We start from the raw sequence: 27,232 nt of genomic DNA on the forward strand, positions 1-27,232 counted from the left end.
TGACATGGACCAGACTCACATTCATTCACGTTCATGGAACAGTTTGTCCTGCGGGGAAAAATGTGTTTTGTTACTTCTCGAGTTTGTAGGAACTACAACAGACCCACTCAAAAAGTGTAAACAACTAAACAGACTTTTCCTGCCTTTTGATGCTTACTTTTCTTTTGTTAATTAATATTGCAAAAGGCTGATAATTATTCACATATTCAAATTTGAAGTAAAAAAAAATCACTCCCATAGCTGCATGCTAAACATCTGAATTTAACCTTTATTTAACCAGGTTGGTTCCCACTGAGACCGAGATCTGTTTACAAGGGAGACTTGGACAATTTTTTTTGTTAAAGTTTCCAATCCCCGAACCTGCATGTCTTTAGAAGTGGGAAGAAGCCGGAGCACCTGGAAGGAATCCACACCAACACAGGGAAAACATACAAACTCCACACAGAAAGGCCGCAGGTGGGAACCATGACCTTCGTGCTGTGAGGGCAACAGTGCTAACCACTAAGCCACCGTGCTGCTGCACTTATCAAACTAATCAGGTGCCAGATTTTGCAGTCTTCCAAAAAAAAGAAAAGAAAGAAACTGGTTTGTTGTCAATAAATTGTAACAAACCATTATTATATATATGTAAGCCAACTAAAGTGTTTCCCTCAGTATTGCCTTCAAAATAATTATTTTTATCAACACACACAGATAAGAACCACTCTGATTTTGACATATGAAATCAGAGTTTGTTTTCAGTATAATAGTCATTCATGTTCTTTAAATTACACTTCAAGTTTAAAAAAAAACAACAACACTGGCACACACTCAGCACGAGTCATTTGTAGTTTCTGCCTTTTGTAGCTGCCATTTTACACTTAGGGTCCTGCTTCTTTAAATAAAAATGAGGTGTGGTCAGGCGCAGCGTTAGGCCACCAAAAACTGTCAGATGCTTCTTACATAAGTGATGTTTCAATGCACGTACACTCTGCCTGCACGTATCATCACCATTCACCTGCAGTGGTGTAATATATAATATTACGGCATATTATATCCACTGAGGCAAACAAAACAACCGTGCTCTGAGACCATAATATCCTGGCTGGTAAATGCTGCTTTGGTACAAGGCTTGTTACATTATCATAAGATTTCAAGGACCTAGACCAATTTTCCTGAATTTCCTCCTTCAAATGTGAGAGGAATTGATTTCAGAATGCAGGCACCACTCATGGAAAAACTGTCAGTGTCTAGGTTTGTTCATTAATGGCCATAACTCAAAAAAAATATGTTTTATAAATATTACAATATGCATATTATCAACCTATAACAAGGATTTGTACCAAGTTACATGAAATTCTGACTAAAAATGTGAGAGGAATGTGGCCAGGCTTGCCGTGCACAGCCTGCAAAGGCAACACAAGGGCAATGAGAGAGACACCCTGGAGAGGCGTGATTGGGAGGAACAGCCTTCCTAATCTAATCAGAGTGGTTTGTTTGTTATTGGACTTTTGTGCAAGTCATGGATTATCCATGACAAACATCATGTTGCACATAGGGATGCTCAGAAGTGTACATGGTATCAGAGTACCCTAGGCCAATGGTCAATAATTAAGTTTGTGATGGTATTGTCTGATCGGAGGCCGCAGGTTCTGGACACTCAGGTGAAGAGACCTATCAACTCATCACCATCTGGTGGTGAGTTGGATCAGAGGGGTGGGGGAGGACTTTTGGACAGACCTGGCAAGCCCAAACAGATAGTGTAGGTGAACTGCCCAACAGATCTTCAACTCACACCTCCAGCAGAGCTTTTCTGGCATCCCTGTGGAGGTTGGGGGCATTGAACTAGAATGGGCAATGTTCAAAGCTTCCATTGCTGAAGTTGCAGCAGGGAGCTGTGGAATGAAGTTCATAGGTGACTCAATGACCCCCAACCCTCAAACACCGTGGTGGACACTGGTGGTTAAGAAAGCCATCCAACTGAAGAAGGAGTCCTTCCTGGATATGTTATCTCAGAGGACTCCAGAGGTAGTAGCAAGGTACCATCAGCCTTAAGGGCGGCAGCCTCTGCTGTGAGGAAGGCAAAGCAGCGAGTGTGGGGAGGAGTTCGGAGTAACCATGGAGAAGGACTTTCGGTTGGCACCAAGGTGCTTCTGGCAGACTGTGAGACACCTCAGGAGAGGGAAAATGGGGAATCTCCCAACCATCCAATGAGGTCTTGCTCCAAGTGAAGGAGGCACGAGTGACTGAACAGTGGAGCGTGAGATTGGGTGGAGAATTGGTTGCAAGCAGGAACCGGGGTTGCATTCACTCCGCCATGCTGTTGTGATGAAAAGGGAGCTGAACCAAAAGGCGAAGCTCTTGATGGCCAATCTTCATTCCTACTCTCACCTATGGTCATGAGAGTTGGGTCATGTCCAAAAGAACTAGATCGCTTGTATAAACGGCCAAAATGGGTTCCCCAGGAGGGTGGCTGGTGCCTCCCTTAGAGACAGGCTGAGAACCTTGGTCATCCTTGGGGAGCTCGGAGGTAAAGCCACTGCTCCTTCACATTGAAAGGATCCAGCTGAGGTGGTTCGGGCATAAGGATGCTCCCTGGGCGCCTTCCTAGGGAGGTGTTCCAGGCATGTCCCAGCTGGGAGGAGACCATGGGGATGTACCAGGACTAGGTGGAGAGATTATATCTCCACACTGGCCAGGTGGTTAATGTGGCCTGGGAAAGAGAAGTTCTAAAGTTTTTTTAATGGAATGAAGTAAATCTCACTTGCGCTCCCAAACAGTTGAGCTGAACATTAAAGGGTTAATTTAGACTCGTGATAAAAATCACAGTGACAGAGTGAGGAACCTTGATTGGTAATTTTTGATCCCATGCTGTCCTTTGACCTACACATTACAGAAATCACTAGGACTGCATTTTTCCATTGTTGTAACATAGCAAGGATTCATCCCATCCTGTCTATAACTGGATTATTGCAACATCCTACTCTCTGGATTATAGCAGTCCAGCATTACAGGTCGTAATTGATTCAAAATGCTGCTGCTAGAATTTTGACTAGAAGCAGAAGGTTTGACCACATTGCACCAATTTTGGCCTCTCTTCACTGGCTTCCTGCCTCTGTGAGGTATGATTTTAAGGTTTTGTGACTAACGTATTAAATAGTTAACTAACTAGGACCTCCCTCCCTGGCCAGCCTAATTACATCCTAAATACTGGCCCGTGCTCTGGATTCTCAGGATGGCTACTTTGTGTCCCTAAGGTTATGAAAAAGTCAGCAGCTCACAGAGCTGTCTCTTATCGTGCATCTGTCCTGTGGAATGATCTCCCTGCAGTTTGATTCTGTAGAATCACTCAACTCCAGACTAAAGACTCACCTATTTTTTGGTCTAGTATGGAATAATGTTTCCTCTCGTTTTAAATCATATTTATAACAATGGAATAGGTCCCAGCCTCACTACATCTAAATTCTGGGTCTGTTAGTGAAGCACAGCACAGCATTGCTGCTGACCACTTTAGTAATCATTCTGCTTCCCTCATTTACTGCTGTTAACAAAAGCCTTCAGTGCTGTTATCTCCAGGTGACTGATTGTGCTGTTTTTCCTCTGTCTAAGTTGCTGTTGCTAGGTTTCCAAACGCTGGCGCTGCTTCCAGAGGGCCAGACTAACATGGCATAATCAGAAGTATTCAAGAGCTGCAACTAGAGACTCTGTACCAAGATGGACTATTCATACTTTAATAACTGATTCTCCCTTTTTTTTTTCATTGTGAAAACCTTGTCACTGTTAGAATGGCCCAAGCAGTGGGTCACCCCTCTGAGCTTGGTCTGCTTGAGGTTCCCCCTCAAAAAAGCGCAGAGGGTGTTTTTCTTTACCACTCTTGTCTGTCTGCTTACTCAGGGGGTTAGTAAGGTTAGGTTTTACCTGTGTGAAGCACCTTCAAGCACCATTGCTGCGATTTGGTGCTAGATAAATAAAATGAATTTCATTGATTATCCCAGAACATGCCAGAAAAAAGGCATCTGTTAAAGTAAAAGGCCAATATTACCCTCTGTCTGCACAAATTACAATCGACTGTCCACTTGTGTGGATCATGAGGGGTCACAGCATCATGATATTTTTGAACATATTCAAAATTTTCACCAGTGATTGCAACTTTGTACAGCGCCTCTATGAGCACTGTTTGCACACTATCCCATGTCCTGAATGGGTATCAGATTGTTTTGTTTTTTTTAGCCACTACAGTAACCAATTGGATGCTATAAATGGGACTGGCTTCAGGAAAGTGTTTCATCAACATTTAATGTAGTTCCTGCTTGGGTCTTACGGGGGGAACCCAAGAACATCAGGACCATCCACACCCATACGGTTTAAGTGGTGATGTACATCACTGCTAATTGTCACACTCTATCAGTTACTATGTTCTGTTGATTTGCTTTCATCATTTTAATGTAACCAGTGGACTTGGTTGAAGGTCTTGACAACTCTGAGTGAAAGAACGCCCCCTGATCCACCACAGACACAGTGATGCGAAGAAGGTGTTTGATGTCAGATAGCTCACCAATGAATCCCGGCGGGCAGCGACAGATGAAGCCAGCAGCCTCTTGAAAACTGAAATTGACCGTGCTGAGTTCAGGCACAGTTCTGTAATTCAGGACATCTGAGCGCTGGAAACACGTGCCACCGTTCTCACAGGGATTTAGTTCACACTCGTCTATGTCCACCTGGCAGTTTTCTCCTTCAAAACCTACACACACACACACAATGAGTCCATATGTCACATGTTAAGGCTTTTTGTCTACCAGAAACTGACATTACTTCAGGACCTCGGTTCAGAAGTAAACGAAACAATAACAATGACTGGTGCATCATGTTGCATCTTATTTTCTATACCGGATTTCTTTTTCTCACTATGCAACTTGGTATTTTTCAATTGAGGAAATCAGACAAGTGCCCCACACAATCTGCTTCAGTTCCCAGCAGCACTTGCTCCATCAGCAGTGTGTGGGCGACTCACCTGTGGAGCGTAATCAACTGATGTACGGACACAGAGCTGTCATTGTCCCGCTACCCTCTGTTTCTAAACCTGAATATCAAATGGCACCAATCTATTTATGTAGGTGTCATATAAAACAAATAATGAATCTGTTGAAAGATGGATCATTCCATCTTTCAACTCATGCAAATTTTCTTACAACTGTATAAATGGAAAGCATTAATTATTTGTATAATATATACTGCTGTTACACTAAAAAAAGACTCATGAACCCAATTCAATTATGTGCAAGATTTCCATCTAATAAATATATGTAGCCCCAACTCAAATCAACCACATCCATGCAAGAAAATTTAATTTAATTTAGTTGGGACTACATCCATCCATCTATTTTCTTCCGCTTTATCCGGAGTCGGGTTGCGGGGGCAGCAGCTCAAGCAACGCCGCCCAGACCTCCCGATCCACACACACCTCCCCCAGCTCCTCCGGGGGAACCCCAAGGCGTTCCCAAGCCAGCAGAGACATGTAGTCCCTCCAGCGTGTCCTGGGTCTTCCCCGGGGCCTCCTCCCAGTGGGACGTGCCCAGAACACCTCTCCAGTGAGTCGACCTCCTCCCGAGTGACCAAGCTCCTCACCTTATCTCTAAGGGAGCGCCCAGCCACCCTGCGGAGGAAACTCATCTCGGCCGCTTGTACTCGTGATCTCGTTCTTTCGGTCATGAGCCAAATCTCATGACCATAGGTGAGGATTGGAACGTAGATCGATCGGTAAATCGAGAGCTTTGCCCCCCTATTCAGCTCTCTCTTCACCACAACGGTCCGATACAGCGACCGCATCACTGCAGATGCTGCACCGATCCGTCTATCGATCTCACGCTCCATCCGTCCCTCACTCTTGAACAAGACCCCGAGATACTTAAACTCCTCCACTTGAGGCAAGGACACTCCACCGACCTGAAGAGGGCAAAGCACCTTTTTTCCGGTCGAGCACCATGGCCTTGGATTTGGAGGTGCTGATTTTCATCCCAGACGCTTCACACTCGGCTGCAAACTGCCCCAGTGCATGCTGAAGGTCCTGATTTGATGAAGCCAACAGAATCACATTGTCTGCAAACAGCAGAGATGAGATTCTGTGGTTCCCAAACCAGACCCCCTCTACACTCTGGCTGCGCCTAGAAATTCTGTCCATAAAAATAATGAACAGAACCGGTGACAAAGGGCAGCCCTGGCAGAGGCCAACGTGCACTGGAAACAGGTTTGACTTACTACAAGCAATGTGAACCAAGCTCCTGCTGCGGTCATACAGGGACCGGATAGCCCTTAGCAAAGGACCCCGGACCCCGTACTCCCGGAGCACTCCCCACAGGGTGCCCCGAGGGACACGGTCAAACGCCTTCTCCAGATCCACAAAACACATGTGGACTGGTTGGGCGAACTCCCATGAACCCTCGAGCACCCGATGGAGCGTGTAGAGCTGATCCAGTGTGCCGCGACCAGGACGAAAACCACACTGCTCCTCCTGAATCTGTGGTTTGACCATCGGTTGAATTCTCCTCTCCAGTACTCTGGAATAGACCTTACCGAGGAGGCTGAGGAGCGTGATCCCCCTATAGTTGGAACACACCCTCCGGTCCCCCTTATTAAACAAAGGGACCACCACCCCGGTCTGCCAATCCAGAGGCACTGTCCCCGATCGCCACGCGATGTTGCAGAGGCATGTCAGCCAAGACAGCCCCACAACATCCAGAGACTTAAGGTACTCAGGACGGATTTCATCCACCCCAGGAGCCTTGCCACCAAGGAGCTTTCTAACCACCTCGGTGACTTCGGCCTGGGTAATGGATGAGTCCGCCTCTGAGTCCCCAGTCTCTGCTTCCTCTTCGGAAGACGTGACGATGGGATTGAGGAGATCCTCGAAGTACTCCTTCCACCGCCCAACAACATCCCCAATCAGGGTCAACAGCTCCCCACCCGCACCGTAAACAGTGCTGGTGGAGAGCTGCTTCCGCCTCCTGAGGCGTCGGACGGTTTGCCAGAATCTCTTCGAGGCCGACCGATAGTCCTCCTCCATAGCCTCCCAGAACTCCTCCCAGACCTGAGTTTTTGCCTCTGCGACCGCACGGGCTGCGGCATACTTGGCCTGCCGGTACCTGTCAGCTGCCTCTGGGGTCCCACCTACCAACAAAGATAAGTAGGACTCCTTCTTCAGCTTGATGGCATCCCTTACTTCCGGTGTCCACCACCGGGTTCGGAGATTGCTGCCACAACAGGCACCAGAGACCTTGCGACCACAGCTACGAGCAGCCACATCGACAATGGAGGTGGAGAACATGGTCCACTCGGACTCCATGTCTCCAACCTCCCCCGGGATCTGGGAGAAGCTCTCCCGGAGGTGGGAGTTGAAGACCTCGCTGACAGAGGGTTCCGCCAGTCGTTCCCAGCAGACCCTCACGATACGTTTGGGCCTGCCAGGTCTGACCGGCTTCCTACCCTCCCAGCGGATCCAACTCACCGCCAGGTGGTGATCAGTCGACAGCTCTGCCCCTCACTTCACTCGAGTCTCTGAGACACGTCTACAAAGTCGATCATCGACCTCCGGCTCAGGGTGTCCTGGTGCCACGTGCACTTATGGACACCCTTGTGCTCGAACATGGTGTTTGTGATGGACAAACTGTGACTAGCACAGAAGTCAACAACAACATAGCTCCTAGGATCATCCGGGTACGCAAACTCCCCCACCACGATAAGGTGGCAGCTAGAGGGGGTGGGACTACATATATTTATTAAATAGAAATCCAATCCAATGAGTCCGTTGTTTGTAGTTTCAAAAAGGAGTGGAAACAAATAAAAATTATGGTTAAAATGGGGGAAAAGCTGAATGTTGGTGCAAAACATGAACTTTTAAAAAGCTTCAAATCCTTGAACAGCACAAACCAGGTGACCTCTGGTGTGAAAGCATACCTGGCCAGCAGAGGCAGTTATACTGATTGACCCCCTCCACACAAATGGCTCCATTTTGACAGGGGTCAGAAGCACATTCAGGGATGTCCTCCTCACAGTGGTCACCTACAAAGCCTGTCCCATTGCAGTCACAGTCATAGCTAGGACAGAGCAGGGGAACAAAAAATAATAATTTAAGAGGGAGAGAACCACAATACATCATACATTCTGTCAGTTATCTGAGACAGAAGGATGCAGAATATTTCATCTGACAGGTGGCTTGACTCTGAGCCAGCAGTGCAGCAGCATCGGTATTGTGTAATATTTAATGTGACCTTGTCCATATATGTTCTGTCTGTGTTGTGTTGTGCCTTCTGTCCTGTCACAGTGGAATAACAGCAGATAGTCACCACACTGACCCTGCTCAGGACGATGTTTGTTCCTGAAGAACAACAAAGGACACTCTGCTCATCCATGGAGTGGGTAAGGTCAACATCTAGCTGTCATACGTCCTGCTTTGAGGTGACTCATGATTTGGGTGCAGCTGGCAAAAAGAAGGGTTGTTGAAGGTACCTTTTCTACCTGGTGAAATGGCGGTCATATTTAAGATCCATCCATTCTCTATACCCGCTTATTCCAATTAAGGGTTGGGGAGCTGGAGCCTATTCCAGCAGTTATAGGGTGTGAGGCAGGATACACCTGGGACAGGATGCCAGTCTGTCACAGGGCCACAAACAGACAGACAAACACATTCACACCCACAAACACTCGTACAGACAATTTAAAGTTTCTAATTTACCTAACCTGCATGTCTTTGGATGTGGGAGGAAGCCGGGGCACCCGGAGGGAACCCATGCTGACACGGGGAGAGCATGCAAACTCCACACAGAAAGGGCGGGAAGCGATCCCACAACCTTCTTGCTGTGAGGTAGCAGTGCAAACCACTAAGTCACCATGCCGCCCTCAAATTTAAAATTGAATTCAATATTCACGTCTTTATTTACACACTTATTTGGTTTAATTCATTGGTACAGTACCAAATCATAACGTCAACTCAATGACGAAGGCACTGTGGACAACTCGCAAGTCTATTGCAGCATAGATTTTCACCTATTGCGGGTTATTTTTAGAATGTAACTCCCGCGATAAACGAGGGACCACTGTAATACACGTAAATCATCAGGTTTTTTGTTTGTTTGTTTGTTTTTGCCAGTTTTCTTAAGTCAGGGGATGGATACATGTACATTTCCAAGTCATTGAATATCTTATTTCTATCAGTTATTAAACATTATGGTACTGTATGGTAAATGTTTGTGGAGTCGACAGTTCTCAAAAACTGAGCGAGCGTGAAAAAAGACATGACTGAGGAGTTGATGGTCTAGTGGTTAAGGCATTGGGCTTGAGACCAGAAGATCCTCGGTTCAAATCCCAGCCTAACTGGAAAATCAGTAAGGGCCCTTGGGCAAGGTCCTTAATCCCCTAGTTGCTCCTGGTGTGTAGTGAGCGCCTTGTATGGCAGCAACCTCACATTGGGGTGAATGTGTGGCATTATTTGTAAAGCTCTTTGAGCGTCTGATGCAGATGGAAAAACACTATATAAATGCAGTCCATTTACCATTTACTGAGGGAAGCAACCAAGACACACATGACGGCTCTGAAGGAATTACAGGTTTCTGTACATGTGATTGGAGAGATTGTACATATGACAATTTTGGCCTGTTGCGTCACCACTCACAGGCCCATGGTGGAGCAGAATAGAGAAGAACTTTCATAAAAGGGAACAGCTCAAATCTAGGCTTGAGTCTCCCATGTGCCTCCTGGCAAACTGTGCCAAATCTGATTTTTTTTTTTTTTTTTTTCAGAAAATACTTCTCTGTTGAAAACAACAAAACAAAACATATCTCAACATATTTAATTTCAAGTTTGCATAACACACTATTTCTGAGTCTATTTATAAGCCCCATCAATCTGTCAGTGTGCTGCAGTACTCACAATCATGGGGAAGACTGCTGACTTGACAGTTGTCCAGAAGACACTCAATGACACCTTCAACAAGGTGGATAAGCCACAGAAGGTCAGTGCTGAAAGGACAGCTGTTTGCTGTATCAAAGCATATTCGTGGAATGTTGGCTTTGAGAAGATTGTCAAGCAAAGCCAGTTTAATAAGACGGAGGAGCTTCACAAGGGGTGGACTAAGTGATCCAGGTCACTGTCCATGAAATGGGCTACAAGGGTCACATTCCTCCTGTCAAGCAACTCCTAAACCAGAGACAATGTCAGAAGCATCTGACCTGAGCTAAGAAGAAAAAATAACCAGTTGTTCAGTGGTCCAAAGTTCTGTTTTCAAATGAAAGCAAATTTTGCATTTCATTTGGAAATAAAGGTCCTGCCTGGAAGAATAGTGAAGAGGTACAGAATCCAATTGTCCAGTGAGAAGTTTCCACAGTCAGTCATGATTCGGGGTTCCATCTGCTGGTAAGCTTTGTGGAGATGCTGACGTGCTTCTCCAGCAGGACTTGGCATCTGCTGGCCATGGTATTTCTCTACTTTACTGGCCCCATAGACAATACCTCACAGAGTCTCAATGGGGCATCATCAAGAGCAAGGTGAGAGACACCAGACCCAACAATACACAGCAGCTGAAGGCCGCTGTCAAAGACCTCCACAGTGCCAAGAGCTGCTCACCTGTAATACTAAATAAGTTAAACATTTCTGTATTATAAATATTTTTTCTTATTGATATTTTGAATATTCTAATGTTTTGAGATGCACATTTTCTGTTTTTGTTTGTTTGTTTTGTTGGAGCTGTACGCTGTAATTATCAAAATTAAAATAAAAAAAATGCTTGATTTTAGTTTTACATAATGATTTAATGATTTGTATGTTGTTGTCCTCAAAGTATACCTGGTCAATATCTTGTCTGTTATCTTCTTATTTGTAAGAAACTGGGACCGAGATCAAAAGCTTTAAATAGCTTCCTTGAGGTTCCCTTTCACACATCCAGTCATTGTGACTGTGTGTACATACTGTATTTTAAGTTGATGATGTGTGAATAAAGTAAACTAAACTAATGAATATAGAGGGCCGCACTGTTGCCTCACAGCTAGAAGGTCCTGGGTTCGCTTCCCGCCTGATCCTTTGTGTGTGGACTTTGCATGTTCTCCTGGTATTCATGTGGGTTCCCTCCCATTGTACACAGTGCTTCAAAATCCAGAGAATTTGTTGGGGGTCCTCTGAGAAAAGCCCAAGACCCATTGACACAGGAACTCTTCAACTTCTGTAAGAAAGTTTGTTATGCAGTCTGGATGGGAGACCGGTGTTAAAAAAATAAACAGTAATCAACTTACAGAACCCCTGCATAAGGACCAGAGGCCTGTTGGTGCTGACAAACAGAGTGCAGGCACAAGGAAAGCTGCATCAGACCGCTTTACTCTGTGTGCAAACTGATAAGGCTTTAAGCAGATAAACTAATAAGGATAACACTGGAGAGATGGTTACATACCAGACGTTCAATGGTTTTCATGACAACAGATGTCAAAGCAATAGGTTTGTCACGGTTCCCACTGTGGTATAACCTCTGCTGACCAAGGGATCAGTTAAAAATCTTAGTTTAAATAAAGGTCCCTTATCTTATGCTCCATGATTAAAAGCAGTGGATCAGCAGATGAACAGAACAAGACTATTGGTCTACTTTAGTATCAAATCTACAATAACAGAGCTGATTCAAGTCATCAGGCAGGTCCGGTTCAGCATTTAGGGTGGCATGAATTATCTCATAATTACTTCCTACTGTCCTTGTGGTTAATGATGAAATAACTGTTTTTTTTGGGGGGGTTTTTTCTACCACTGAATTCTGCACTACCCAGTTTTTCAGGATCAAAACAATGCTTCCCTCCTCAACCACCGAGGAGAAGGAACAACAGTTGTTGTCTTTTAACTGGTCTAACAGCTCGCTACCTGGGAAAATCCAAAAGTTTGTTCACTGATGTCCGAACACATTTTTTGGACAGTAGAAATTTCAGCCCTCGAATGTGGGTTTTGGAGAAATTTCTGTAAAGTTGCGACTGTTTGCCAGTGAGTGAGCTAAAATGTATTAAATGTGCATGTGCAGTTGGATTGGGAATGTAAGCAAGGGACAAGAAAAGCTCAGGTATCAACACACACAGAAGGAGTTTTGCTCCATTCTCAAAACAGGATGATGTCACATTTTTAGACAGAAAATAGTTGTTGGCTGCTATATTAATGTTTAAAATGGCACTTTAAGCATGCTTATTTATTGTTATGCGCCTTTCTTCATTTTAACTTTTTCTGTCTTTTCAAGTGCAAAATTAGAAGGCTTTTGAGTGTTAAAACTAGAGGATCCTTCTTGACCAATAATTTTCATCACTTTTCACCAAAATTGGAGCAACTTAACTATTGACCTTTCTCACCATTTTTGCAGTTTTTACCCCATAACTCCATAATACTGAGTCATACCTTTTTAGAATCAATATGATCAGACAAATAATGTGTAATACTTTCAATATGATTAGAGCATTTTTAAATTTTGACCTCTGTGGAATTCTTCATTGACCCCTACCTGGCTATAGCTACCACCCTGGGATGGCTGTCACACTTTTTTTTGTGTAGGTCCTGATATACTGAGACTGGATTGTAAAGCCCTGGTCCCACTGAATAATGAAGGATGAATAATGATTTTGTTGATGAACAAAAATGATTTTTTTTTTTTTTTGTATGAGTCCAGTTATTTAAAAATCATGGGAGAATAGTGGCTCTGAGAGGTTCTTAGAGGCAGAATATTCAGACAACGAGGCTCATCTCTGAGTGTGGTGCTAATTTCAAGAAGTTAAAAAACTTAGCAACAACAGCATGAGGCAGTTTGTGCATGAGGTACTATGAGGACAAACGAGGATTTTAGAGGCATGTTTGTAATGAGGACGAGGCTGTTAAAAGCCCATTATCTGAGTATCTGGCAGCTACGAGGACAGGACAGGCCATTTTGGCTCAGCCCTCTTGTGGACTACAATTCCACCTGCTTTGAATAAAATAATTATTTTGTAGTGGATTAATCATTTTCTGCCAGTTTAAATGTTGAAAACACCTCTAATCGCTTCTGGAATCACAGGGGACATTTGGAACTTTTTTCCTCTCTCTGTCTCGTGCGCTGAGGTGGAGAATGTATTTGGAACAGCATAAAAATTTATTTGTAATTTTATATTGTAATAGCTTGATAAAACAGTTGCATGTTCATTCCTTCTTTATAAGCAGCTGTAAAAGTTTGCTTATGATTGATTTAACATCTTGTTATAATGGATCAGATGAGGCACGCTCTGAGCCCACTGACGCAATGACTCGCACGCAAGACGAGCATTTACGCAGAATGCGAGTGTGCAAAAGAGTGATTTTGCAGACAATAATGGACAAACACAAAGTTAAAAGTTGGATCACGGTGTCAAAATGACTGTAAGCTGCAGAAGAAATAAAACCAGCAAGAGGAAGCGCAGAGGCGACTGTCCAGAAACCTGTGGTTCGGTTCTAACTGGTCTATGGATGTGTTTTGTGTTGTGTTTTTTTTTTTTTGGGGGGGGGGGGGGGGGGGTAGTGATCCACACAGTTGCGGGTGTATATAATTAAAGCGGCCAACTCATTGTGGTGTCTTTTTTTTAGAGAACCGAGTGAACACACAGAACTGGTGTCAACAGTAACCTGATGCACTGATGTGCACACCAGCCGGACTGTACAGGAGCGGCTTTTTTAGACTGCATTTAAAAAATGTGACATCTTGAATGGATGCTGTGAATTGAAAACCCACACTTTAAAGGGACCAAGGTGGGAGGGCTGGAGGTTTGGATCAAACCTATGCCTCAATATGCACCAACATCACCGTTACATGGCACTACATGGATCATATGTGGCTTGACATGGATCATATGCGGCGACACAAGCCATTCGAGGCTGGACGGGGCTCAAATGGTCGGGCGTGGCTCACTAGAGGCTGATACCTGGCACATGTGAGGTATTTAGAGGCCCATAGAGGCTTGTTCATAGTGGATACGTGATATTTATACATGGATCATTATTTGAGTAATCACTGACAAATCCATGTGTGGCTTTATTCATGGCTTTATTATTTGGTGGGACCAAGGCTAAAGTGTTGTTTTGATACCTTAAGTGGTACTGAAAATCTGCCTGGCTCATCAGCTATTATTACTGTGAACCCTTACAGTCATGGATGACAAGCATATCCTTTCAACACATTTATGTAGCATCCTCATCTTCGTAATACTGCAACCATAGTAATCTCAGTTCTCACAAGAAAGTCCTTCAGCACATCCAGAGGGACCACTGTCTGACACTACTACAGGTTTTGGTACATTTCAGTATGACCATACAGAAAACTAAGTCAGATATGAGGTCTATTAGAAAAGTATCTGACCTTATTATTTTTTTCAAAAACCATATGGATTTGAATCACGTGTGATTGCGTCAGACAAGCTTGAACCCTCGTGCGCATGCGTGAGTTTTTCCACGCCTGTCGGTTGCGTCATTCTCCTGTGAGCAGGCTTTGAGTGAGGATTGGTCCCGCCCCCTCGGCGGATTTTCATTGTCAGGAAATGGCGGAATGATTTGGGCTTTTTTTCCATCAGAATTTTTTCAGAAACTGTTAGAGACTGGCAGCTGGAAAAGATTCAAAAAATTTATCTGGCTTTCGGTGAAAATTTTACGGGCTTCACAGAAAATAAGGACTGTTACTACAACTTTAAGGACAGCTTTAAGGACGCTCGGCGTGCCGCGCTCCGTGCCGCCATCGAGAGCCACAAACCACCGGATCATTTCTAAACGGATGGCTCTGTGGAGCCGGACCATCGTGTGCACTTTCTCTGGTTATCACAAGAGCTGGACATCAACCATTTTCCGGCAGATTTCACTTTTAACAAGAGATTTTGTCATGGAAAGCCGAGCGGAGGCTTCGCGCGTCATGACCGATTTGCTGATGGAGCGAGACAAAGGAACACCTCCGTTTTGGTCTCACAGGACGGCTTTGAGATGGCGTTCAGACAGCTGTCAGTGGTTTTTCCATCGAGTGATTATCTGAGAAATTGTGGATGTGCCTGGACATGCCAGAACATGTCCCGTGAGACTTCATCACGCCATTGCTGTGCGCCATGCGGCACCGCCGCGACACGTGAAGCCTCTGCTCCTCTTTCCATGACAAAAACTCCTGTAACAGTGGAATGTGCCACTCATTTCCAAACTGGACGCTGTGTTTTATCCGGGATGTCGTTGTGACGCGCAAAGCCTCCGCGCGGCTTTCCATGACAAAATCTCTTGTTAAAAGTGAAATCTGCTGGAAAATGGTCGATGTCCAGCTCTTGTGATAACCAGAGAAAGTGCACACGATGGTCTCAGCTCCACAGAGCCATCCGTTTAGAAATGATCCGGTGGTTCTTGCTTGCCTCTACTGGTGGTTGGCTCTCACTGCGGTATTGTATCACTTCCTGTTCTGAAGCACAGCGGTGTTTTGCTGTATCTGTTAGCTGTTTAATCTGCGCAGTTAGATTGATCTAGTTACCTAGATAACGATTTGTTTCACAGTGTAATCTTCACGTGCCTTAACTAAAGCACTCCCTCTGCTGAATCACCTCTAAATTATTTACACATTATTCACTTTGTGTGTCTTTAGGAATCCGCTAGCTTAGCGCAGCTACTAGCTCTTAGCCAGATTAGCATGGTGGCTTCTCCTGTCTCTCCTGCAGTTTTATGCTCTGGGTGTGAAATGTTTAGTTATTCCTCGGCCTCCTTTAGCAGTAATGGTACTTGCAATAAGTGTAGCTTATTCGTAGCTTTGGAGGCCAGGCTGGGCGAATTGGAGACTCGGCTCCGCACCATGGAAAATTCTACCGCTAGCCAGGCCCCTGTAGTCGGTGCGGACCAAGGTAGCTTAGCCACCGATAGTTTCCCTCTGGCAGATCCCGAGCAGCCGGGAAAGCAGGCCGACTGGGTGACTGTGAGGAGGAAGCGTAGTTCTAAACAGAAGCCCCGTGTACACCGCCAACCCGTTCACATTTCTAACCGTTTTTCCCCACTCGATGACACACCCGCCGAGGATCAAACTCTGGTTATTGGTAACTCTGTTTTGAGAAATGTGAAGTTAGCGACACCAGCAACCATAGTCAATTGTCTTCCGGGGGCCAGAGCAGGCCATACTGAAGGAAATTTGAAACTGCTGGCTAAGGCTAAGCGTAAATTTGGTAAGATTGTAATTCACGTCGGCAGTAATGACACCCGGTTACGCCAATCGGAGGTCACTAAAATTAACATTGAATCGGTGTGTAACTTTGCAAAAACAATGTCGGACTCTGTAGTTTTCTCTGGGCTCCTCCCCAATTGGACCGGGAGTGACATGTTTAGCCGCATGTTCTCCTTGAATTGCTGGCTGTCTGAGTGGTGTCCAAAAAATGAGGTGGGCTTCATAGATAATTGGCAAAGCTTCTGGGGAAAACCTGGTCTTGTTAGGAGAGACGGCATTCATCCCACTTTGGATGGAGCAGCTCTCATTTCTAGAAATCTGGCCAATTTTCTTAAATCCTCCAAACCGTGACTATCCAGGGTTGGGACCAGGAAGCAGAGTTGTAGACTTACACACCTCTCTGCAGCTTCTCTCCCCCTGCCATCCCCTCATTACCCCATCCCCGTAGAGACGGTGCCTGCTCCCAGACCACCAATAACCAGCAAAAATCTATTTAAGCATAAAAATTCAAAAAGAAAAAATAATATAGCACCTTCAACTGCACCACAGACTAAAACAGTTAAATGTGGTCTATTAAACATTAGGTCTCTCTCTTCTAAGTCCCTGTTAGTAAATGATATAATAATTGATCAACATATTGATTTATTCTGCCTTACAGAAACCTGGTTACAGCAGGATGAATATGTTAGTTTAAATGAGTCAACACCCCCGAGTCACACTAACTGCCAGAATGCTCGTAGCACGGGCCGAGGTGGAGGATTAGCAGCAATCTTCCATTCCAGCTTATTAATTAATCAAAAACCCAGACAGCTTTAATTCATTTGAAAGCTTGACTCTTAGTCTTGTCCATCCAAATTGGAAGTCCCAAAAACCAGTTTTATTTGTTATTATCTATCATCCACCTGGTCGTTACTGTGAGTTTCTCTGTGAATTTTCAGACCTTTTGTCTGACTTAGTGCTTAGCTCAGATAAGATAATTATAGTGGGTGATTTTAACATCCACACAGATGCTGAGAATGACAGCCTCAACACTGCATTTAATCTATTATTAGACTCAACTGGCTTTGCTCAAAATGTAAATGAGTCCACCCACCACTTTAATCATATCTTAGATCTTGTTCTGACTTATGGTATGGAAATTGAAGACTTAACAGTATTCCCTGAAAACTCCCGTCTGTCTGATCATTTCTTAATAACATTTACATTTACTCTGATGGACTACCCAGCAGTGGGGAATAAGTTTCATTACACTAGAAGTCCTTCAGAAAGTGCTGTAACTAGGTTTAAGGATATGATCCCTTCTTTATGTTCTCTAATGCCATATACCAACACAGTGCAGAGTAGCTACCTAAACTCTGTAAGTGAGATAGAGTATCTCGTCAATAGTTTTACATCCTCATTGAAGACAACTTTGGATGCTGTAGCTCCTCTGAAAAAGAGAGCTTTAAATCAGAAGTGCCTGACTCCGACTTGGAGAGGAAATGGCGTCTCACTAATTTGGAAGATCTTCACTTAGCCTGGAAAAAGAGTCTGTTGCTAAATGGGGAATCTTCTTCACAGACTAAGGTTAATTATGGAGTTCCACAAGGTTCTGTGCTAGGACCAATTTTATTCACTTTATACATGCTTCCCTTAGGCAGTATTATTAGACGGTATTGCTTAAATTTTCATTGTTACGCAGATGATACCCAGCTTTATCTATCCATGAAGCCAGAGGACACACACCAATTAGCTAAACTGCAGGATTGTCTTACAGACATAAAGACATGGATGACCTCTAATTTCCTGCTTTTAAACTCAGATAAAACTGAAGTTATTGTTCTTGGCCCCACAAATCTTAGAAACATGGTGTCTAACCAGATCCTTACTCTGGATGGCATTACCCTGACCTCTAGTAATACTGCAAGAAATCTTGGAGTCATTTTTGATCAGGATATGTCATTCAATGCGCATATTAAACAAATATGTAGGACTGCTTTTTTGCATTTACGCAATATCTCTAAAATTAGAAAGGTCTTGTCTCAGAGTGATGCTGAAAAACTAATTCATGCATTTATTTCCTCTAGGCTGGACTATTGTAATTCATTATTATCAGGTTATCCTAAAAGTTCCATGAAAAGCCTTCAGTTAATTCAAAATGCTGCAGCTACAGTACTAACGGGGGCTAGAAGGAGAGAGCATATCTCACCCATATTGGCCTCTCTTCATTGGCTTCCTGTTAATTCTAGAATAGAATTTAAAATTCTTCTTCTTACTTATAAGTTTTTGAATAATCAGGTCCCATCTTATCTTAGGGACCTCATAGTACCATATCACCCCAATAGAGCGCTTCGCTCTCAGACTGCAGGCTTACTTGTAGTTCCTAGGGTTTGTAAGAGTAGAATGGGAGGCAGAGCCTTCAGCTTTCAGGCTCCTCTCCTGTGGAACCAGCTCCCAATTCAGATCAGGGAGACAGACACCCTCTCTACTTTTAAGATTAGGCTTAAAACTTTCCTTTTTGCTAAAGCTTATAGTTAGGGCTGGATCAGGTGACCGTGAACCATCCCTTAGTTATGCTGCTATAGACTTAGACTGCTGGGGGGTTCCCATGATGCACTGAGTGTTTCTTTCTCTTTTCGCTCTGTATGCACCACTCTGCATTTAATCATTAGTGATTGATCTCTGCTCCCCTCCACAGCATGTCTTTTTCCTGGTTCTCTCCCTCAGCCCCAACCAGTCCCAGCAGAAGACTGCCCCTCCCTGAGCCTGGTTCTGCTGGAGGTTTCTTCCTGTTAAAAGGGAGTTTTTCCTTCCCACTGTCACCAAGTGCTTGCTCACAGGGGGTCGTTTTGACCGTTGGGGTTTTTACGTTATTATTGTATGGCCTTGCCTTACAATATAAAGCGCCTTGGAGCAACTGTTTGTTATGATTTGGCGCTATATAAATAAAATTGATTGATTGATTGATTGGTTTGTGGCTCTTGATGGCGGCACGGAGTGCGGCGTGCCGAGCGTACTTAAAGCTGTCCTTAAAGCTGTAGTAACAGTCCTTATTCTCTGTGAAGCCTGTAAAATTTTCACCAAAAGCCAGATAAATTTTTCGAATGGTTTCCAGGTGCCAGTCTATAACAGTTTCTGAAAAAATTCTGATGGAAAAAAAGCCCAAATCATTCCGCCATTTCCTGACAATGAAAATCTGCCGAGGGGGTGGACCACTCCTCACTCAAAGCCTGCTCACAGGCGAATGACGCAACCGACAGTCGTGGAAAAACTCATGCATGCGCACGAGGGTTCAAGCTTGTCTGACGCAATCACACGTGATTTAAATCCATATGGTTTTTGAAAAAAATAATAAGGTCGGATGCTTTTCTAATAGACCTCGTATAAGGCCTGAGGGCCATTGTGTTGATGCTTATCCCTGAATGCTGTAATATGAAACATAAGAGAGTCTACAAGTCCCAGTGTATGCCAGTCAGCCAGCATGATGCAAGATACGTCCCCACTCACTTGCCATGACTGTGAGGGGACAATGTGCATGCATGGAGGTGCACAGTGCTTCATGTCTGTGTATATGGACAAAAGACCATTAGACCTCAGATAGCACATCACCTGTTCTCACACATTGCTGGAAGAAATGACTCCTTGTCTATTGTCTGAGCTGCTACTGTCTGCTTTACCAGCTATTTACACAGGTCAGATTTCCAGCAGGCAGTGCACGATGACTCCACTGCATGATATTCAGGATGCTCTCTGAAACATGTCATCCTGTAAACATTTGTGATTCCAATGTAATCCCTCTTGTTTCTAAAGAAGCCCCACATTCCATTCAGGCCATTTGTTGTGTCCATGTTTGCAAGTCTGTCACCCACACTGTGTGGCAAAAGAGTCTCATCTCAAAGTCTAGCTTGATTCATTCTGGCACACTGAGTCCATGGGACTTCAACTCAGTCCTTGCAGAAAGCTAGAGGTTTGTGGTCAGAGTTGAAAAACTGGGTACGTCTGTAAAACCTACATTTCTGCAGGATCTACTTAGTTACAGCACCAAAATTCAAATGCCATGACAAGCAGTGCTGCTCTAGACATTGAAACTAACATCCACCCACTCATATCCCCTGGCATTTTGCAAATCATAGAGAAATGAGCCACAACTGCCAGATCCATAGAGACAGATAAAAGTGACATAAATCAATAACCTCAGACACTTTCCAATACATTATTCCACCACTCAAAACCATGGATACACCTGCTTCACACAGTTTGTCATAGTAATGGATTATTGTGTGTAATGTTCATGCTGTACTTTGTAGAAGCCATCAATTAAATGTATTTAACATATGACATGGACATATTGTAAATTCCAGTTTAAAAGAAATGCAAATTCAAAAGTATGAAAAAGGTGCACTCAGGTGGGTTTTACAGTATGAAATAGTTCACAGATATACAGCATGAATTAATATTTTCAACCTCAGATTACAGATTACCGGCTCATAAACAACTACTAAATATTTCAATGTTTCAGAAAGAGAAAACAATGATTTTCAACTATGAATATCAAAGTAATTTTGAGTCATGCAAAAAAAAAGATATACAAGCATAGACACAAAGTGTTGTAAAACATACAATATATTTATCAATGTGCTGTCTTCTTCTATTTGACAGGTGTTAAATTTGTGACCCACCAGCAATTACAACACTTTTTAAAAACAGCTTTGTATGAGCTGTTTTTAAAAATAAAATCCAAATCTCTATTAAAATATCATACTTATGCATAAGGATACAGATTTTAAAAAGGAAGAAAAAACTGTGATCCTACCTATTAATCCCGTCTATGCATTTGCCGTTGTTGAGACACGGCATGCTGGCACATTCATTGATGTTCACCTCACAGTCTTTGCCCTGGAAGCCGGGAACACACTCACATGTGTACAAAGCGATGTGGTCTCTGCAGGTGGCGCCGTTCTGGCAGGGAAGCACCTCACACTCATCAATCTCAATCTCACAGTTAAGGCCTTCAGAAAACAACAGAGGGATGGCAGAGGGCCAAGTGCTGAGATTAGCACACAAACACACACAGCACAGCAGCAACGGGCCGCAAATCCTTCAAGAAAAACTCATTTCATAACCTAAATTGTATTTTGGGCATTTGGCTATTATTACCACTCCTGTGGGTAAATACCAGTAGGGGTGTGGGAGTTGGACTCATTCTTTCATGTGTCTACCAAGATATCTGAAATTGTAAATAAATGACGATTATTGAAAATTAACATACTAAATGACCCACCATGAACTCCTTAAAATCCATGTTCGAGCATGTTTCAACTTTTATCTGACTGAAGAATTTCTAATTCCATGCCTGCATGTGTTTTAGGTGGTTTAGTGACCAAGTCGACTCAGATTCCCCCGTTAGGAAAACACAAGTGCATTGATGAAAAACAAGATATTAGCAGTTTAAAAATTGGTGTGACACTTCATATTTTCTGCACACACACACACACACACACACACACACACACACACACACACACACACACACACACACACACACACACACACACACACACAGAAAGATACCACCACATTACTCCACCTGTACTGGCTCAACTATCCATCCATCCATCCATTTTCTTCCACTTTATCCGGAGTCGGGTCGCGGGGGCAGCAGCTCAAGCAAAGCCACCCAGACCTCCCGATCCACACACACCTCCGCCAGCTCCTCCGGGGGAACCCCAAGGCGTTCCCAAGCCAGCCAAGAGATGTAGTCCCTCCAGCATGTCCTGGGTCTTCCCCGGGGCCTGCTCCCAATGGGACGTGCCCGGAACACCTCTCCAGCGAGGCATCCAGGGGGCATCTGGAAAAGATGCCCGAGCCACCTCAACTGACTCCTTTCGCTGTGGAGGAGCAGCAGCTCGACTCTGAGCTCCTCCCGAGTGACCGAGCTTCTCACCCTATCTCTAAGGGAGCACCCAGCCACCCTGCGGAGGAAACTCATCTCGGGCATTTGTATTCGCGATCTCGTTCTTTCGGTCATGAGCCAAATCTCATGACCATAGGTGAGGATCAGAATGTAGATCGATTGGTAAATCAAGAGCTTTGCCCCCCTACTCAGCTCTCTCTTCACCACAACTGTCCGATACAGCGACCACATCACTGCAGATGCTGCACCGATCCGTCTATCGATCTCACACTCCATCCGTCCCTCACTCGTGAACCCGGGTTGAAAATCAGCACCTCCAAATCTGAGGTCATGGTTCTCGACCAGAAAAAGGTGCTTTGCCCTCTTCAGGTCGGTGGAGTGTCCTTGCCTCAAGTGGAGGAGTTTAAGTATCTGGCTCAACTACGAGGTCTATTAGAAAAGTATCCGACCTTATTATTTTTTTCAAAAACCATATGGATTTGAATCACGTGTGATTACATCAGACATGCTTGAACCCTCGTGGGCATGCAAGAGTTTTTTTCACGCCTGTCGGTTACGTCATTTGCCTGTGGGCAGTCTTTGAGTGAGGAGTCGCCCACCCTCTTGTCGATTTTTTCATTGTTTAGGAATGGCTCAGAGACTGCTGCTTTGTTTGATCAAAATTTTTTCAAAACTGTAAGGCACAACTGAGTGGACACCATTCAATAAATTCAGCTGGTTTTCGGTAAAAATTTTAACGGCTGATGAGAGATTTTGGTCTGGTAGTGTCGCCGTAAGGACGGCCCACGGCGCCTGCCGGCGATCTGCGCTTCGAGGCGGCAGTGTCTCGCCATTTCAAGTTGAAAACTTCCACATTTCAGGCTCTGTTGACCCAGTAAGTCATCAGAGAACAGAACTTTCAGAAGAAGTCGGCATGAGGAGTTTATTCAGACATTCCATTGTTAACGGACATTTTGTAATGAAAAGAACGTGCGGGCAGAGTCGCATGTCGGGCCGGACCCAACCGCGGGGGGGTCGCAACAGGAAAAACACCTCCGTTGGAAACCTTAACGGGCAAGTTGGAACATGCCCAAGCTGTTAAACAATTTCTCAGTTACTCACTTGTTGAAAGTCATCAAAAGCCGCCTGAATTTTACAAATGGTTTTCAACACGGAGGTGTTTTTCCTGTCAAATTAGGATGTTTTCAGCTCGAAACAGGCCGACGACGGCGCCTGGAAGCGCTGCACGACGTCCCGCTCCGTGGGAAGTCCTTACACCGACAGAAACACCCCATAATCTCTCATCAGCCATTAAACTTTTCACCGAAAACCAGCTTAATTTCTCGAATACTGTCCACTCGGATATTCCTCACAGGTCCAGAAAAAATTTTGATAAAGCAACGCGCGCCGTCTCGAGCAGCGTGTGAAACAAAGGAATTCAGCCGAGAGGGCGGGACCACATCTCACTCAAGGCCTGCCCACAGGGAAATGACGTCACCGACACGCATGAAAAAACTCACGCATGCGCACGAGGGTTCAAGCATGATTGGTGTAATCGCACGTCATTCAAATCCATATAGTTAAAAAAAAAATAAAAGGGTCGGTTTATTGTCTAATAGACCTCGTACGTCTACTCAATCTACAGGAGCCATTTGGTCAACAAACATCAGCCACCACATTAGCTTCAGGATGAAAGAAATATCTAAAATTGCAGTATATTTTTAATTTGATGCAAATAGCAGAAGCATTGATGGTCACCAAAACCACACATATGTTCAGAGGTACGCAACTTATTTTCTCCCAAGGGTCATAAATTCAAAAACCTGCCCTCCATGCAGGTTTGATCATATTCAACAGCACTGCAAGGTGTATTTGAAATCGATCAAACCTGCATGGAGGGCCATGAACTAAAACAAAATGCTGATGTTGTCTTAATTACACACATACAATTACATTACAATTAGATATTATATAATTCTTATATTCATTTTGATACCCACTTATTCCAATTAAGGGTCTTGGGGCGGTGTACACCTTGGACAGGACGCCATCGCAGGGCCACATATAGAGTAACAAACACAGTCACCGATGGTCAGTGCATCTAACCTGCATGTCTTTGGAGATGCAAGAAAGCCAGAACACCAGGAGAACATGGAAACTACACACAGAAAGGACCAGGCGGGAACTGACCCCAGGACCTTCTTGCTGTGGTGCAACAGTGCTAACCACTAAGCCACTGTGCCACCCTGAAATGTATTTATTTTATAGAAAATGACATTATAGGTCTAAAATACCACTTCCAAATAATAAATATGGTACCTTTAATCTACTTAACAGTCGTTTATTCGGATGAATTTGTCAATTGCCATGTTAAGCTTAAGCGTTAAGCTTTGATAGTCCCAAAAAAGGCATACCTGTAAGAAGATAAATCGTGAGCATATTGCCACAGACACCCATGTTAAAATGTCCAACTGTAGAGGAGAAAAACATGTTTACACTCTGTTACAAAAACTCTACATATAGTTTCCTCCTCCACGACAACTGTACAGGGGTGAACTTTTTTCTAACTTTTTAGTATATAAAGCAGTTTAGTGCAGAAAGTTATGCATAATTAGGGGCTTGACGGCTTTTAGTGACAGCTCTCTGAGCTGAAAGTTCCTACTCAGAGGCTCATAGGCCGCTAGCTGTGGCTGCTCACTGTTTGGAGGACCATGTCTGTCCTTTGACCATTTTATTACAAACATCTGAAATAATATGGGTTTTGTGCAGTTAATTAAGTCAATTTGTTCATGTAAATGGGGAATCTTCTTCACAGACTAAGGTTAATTATGGAGTTCCACAAGGTTCTGTGCTAGGACCAATTTTATTCACTTTATACATGCTTCCCTTAGGCAGTATTATTAGACGGCATTGCTTAAATTTTCATTGTTACGCAGATGATACCCAGCTTTATCTATCCATGAAGCCAGAGGACACACACCAATTAGCTGAACTGCAGGATTGTCTTACAGACATAAAGATATGGATGACCTCTAATTTCCTGCTTTTAAACTCAGATAAAACTGAAGTTATTGTACTTGGCCCCACAAATCTTAGAAACATGGTGTCTAACCAGATCCTTACTCTGGATGGCATTACCCTGACCTCTAGTAATACTGTGAGAAATCTTGGAGTCATTTTTGATCAGGATATGTCATTCAAAGCGCATATTAAACAAATATGTAGGACTGCTTTTTTGCATTTACGCAATATCTCTAAAATTAGAAAGATCTTGTCTCAGAGTGATGCTGAAAAACTAATTCATGCATTTATTTCCTCTAGGCTGGACTATTGTAATTCATTATTATCAGGTTGTCCTAAAAGTTCCCTGAAAAGCCTTCAGTTAATTCAAAATGCTGCAGCTAGAGTACTAGCGGGGACTAGAAGGAGAGAGCATATCTCACCCATATCGGCCTCTCTTCATTGGCTTCCTGTTAATTCTAGAATAGAATTTAAAATTCTTATTCTTACTTATAAGGTTTTGAATAATCAGGTCCCATCTTATCTTAGGGACCTCATAGTACAATATCACCCCAATAGAGCGCTTCGCTCTCAGACTGCAGGCTTACTTGTAGTTCCTAGGGTTTGTAAGAGTAGAATGGGAGGCAGAGCCTTCAGCTTTCAGGCTCCTCTCCTGTGGAACCAGCTCCCAATTCGGATCAGGGAGACAGACACCCTCTCTACTTTTAAGATTAGGCTTAAAACTTTCCTTTTTACTAAAGCTTATAGTTAGGGCTGGATCAGGTGACCCTGAACCATCCCTTAGTTATGCTGCTATAGACTTAGACTGCTGGGGGGTTCCCATAATGCAGAGTGTTTCTTTCTCTTTTTGCTCTGTATGCACCACTCTGCATTTAATCATTAGTGATTGATCTCTGCTCCCCTCCACAGCATGTCTTTTTCCTGGTTCTCTCCCTCAGCCGCAACCAGTCCCAGCAGAAGACTGCCCCTCCCTGAGCCTGGTTCTGCTGGAGGTTTCTTCCTGTTAAAAGGGAGTTTTTCCTTCCCACTGTCGCCAAGTGCTTGCTCACAGGGGGTCGTTTTGACCATTGGGGTTTTTACGTAATTATTGTATGGCCTTGCCTTACAATATAAAGCACCTTGGGGCAACTGTTTGTTGTGATTTGGCGCTATATAAATAAATTGATTGATTGATTGATTGAATTCTCTTGAAAGATCTTTAAAGACACTTGTGCTGCAATATTTGTATTGAGTGAAATTTTAGTTTTATTTCATGTTCCATGCACTTTTAGCAGCTATCGGTAGATTGGTTTGTTAGGTCTAGTTAAGCCAAGATTTTTGAGAAAATAAGCGGGTCATAATTTTTAATGCCCACACCAAAGCAAACGAATATGAGAACCAGTTAGCTTAGCTTGTTAGGAACTCAAAGGGGGGGCGGTGTTATGGTAAGGCTTCATTCATCCTACCCAGGTCATGCAAGATATCACACATGCTCCACCTCTTTATAACCCAAATATGGGTTAGTTGTGATGTAGGCAGATTAAGCGTTGTCAACTTGGTGACACCGAGAACAGCAATTTTTTGGTTTCATATCAGCTTTTTCGGGTCTCGATAGCAAATGTATGGGTGATGTCATGCATGGTTTGTCCAGTACATGTATATAAAGCCTATGAGTGGGCAAAAGCAGTGACAGTGCCAAATACGGTTCGAGTGCCCAAAAATGCCTATGCTACAGGCCACCCCTGGTTATGCATATTTTACTATAAAAATGACTAGCACAGAAATATTTTGCTGATTTCAATATGTCTGTTCTATGAGCTGTTCTTAGCAACAAAATGTCTTTAACTACTGTAAATGAAGAACCACAGTCGCAAATGTACTAGCTACTACTATAGCCTGCTAAAGCTGTAAAAACAGGTGCTTATATTTCTGTAATCTTTAAATTTTGGTTTTCATTTCTCATATTGTGGTACTATTTTGATAAAGCATTTTTTTTAAAGAAATAAAACCTTCTGATTTATGATCTATGAAAATAGAAAAATTCATCTCACTCCTATATTACAAATGCGTATAAAGTTGGCATCTTGAGCCGAGCTATATTTATTAGTACATCAAATATGCCTGGTTTTGCTGCAGGTGTAAAACAGAAAGACAAGCCACATAAAATACAATCACAAAGAGCTCCAAGGCTCTGGTTCATC

General features: G+C 43.7%; 1 protein-coding gene across 1 annotated transcript in view; it reads right to left on the reverse strand.

Moving 5' to 3' along the window:
• Window positions 1–27,232, reverse strand: part of LOC117510113 (protein crumbs homolog 1-like) — a 136,959-nt gene that overhangs the window by 91,113 nt on the left and 18,614 nt on the right. Inside the window, exons 3-5 of the mRNA XM_034169728.1 lie at window positions 20,952–21,147; window positions 7,930–8,069; window positions 4,535–4,720 (exon numbers count right to left, since the gene is read on the reverse strand). Of these exons, the coding sequence (XP_034025619.1) occupies window positions 4,535–4,720; window positions 7,930–8,069; window positions 20,952–21,147 (522 nt within the window). The remainder of the gene's footprint in view (window positions 1–4,534; window positions 4,721–7,929; window positions 8,070–20,951; window positions 21,148–27,232) is intronic.

The sequence above is a fragment of the Thalassophryne amazonica genome, chromosome 5 (assembly GCF_902500255.1).
Source record: "Thalassophryne amazonica chromosome 5, fThaAma1.1, whole genome shotgun sequence".
NCBI lineage: Eukaryota > Metazoa > Chordata > Actinopteri > Batrachoidiformes > Batrachoididae > Thalassophryne > Thalassophryne amazonica.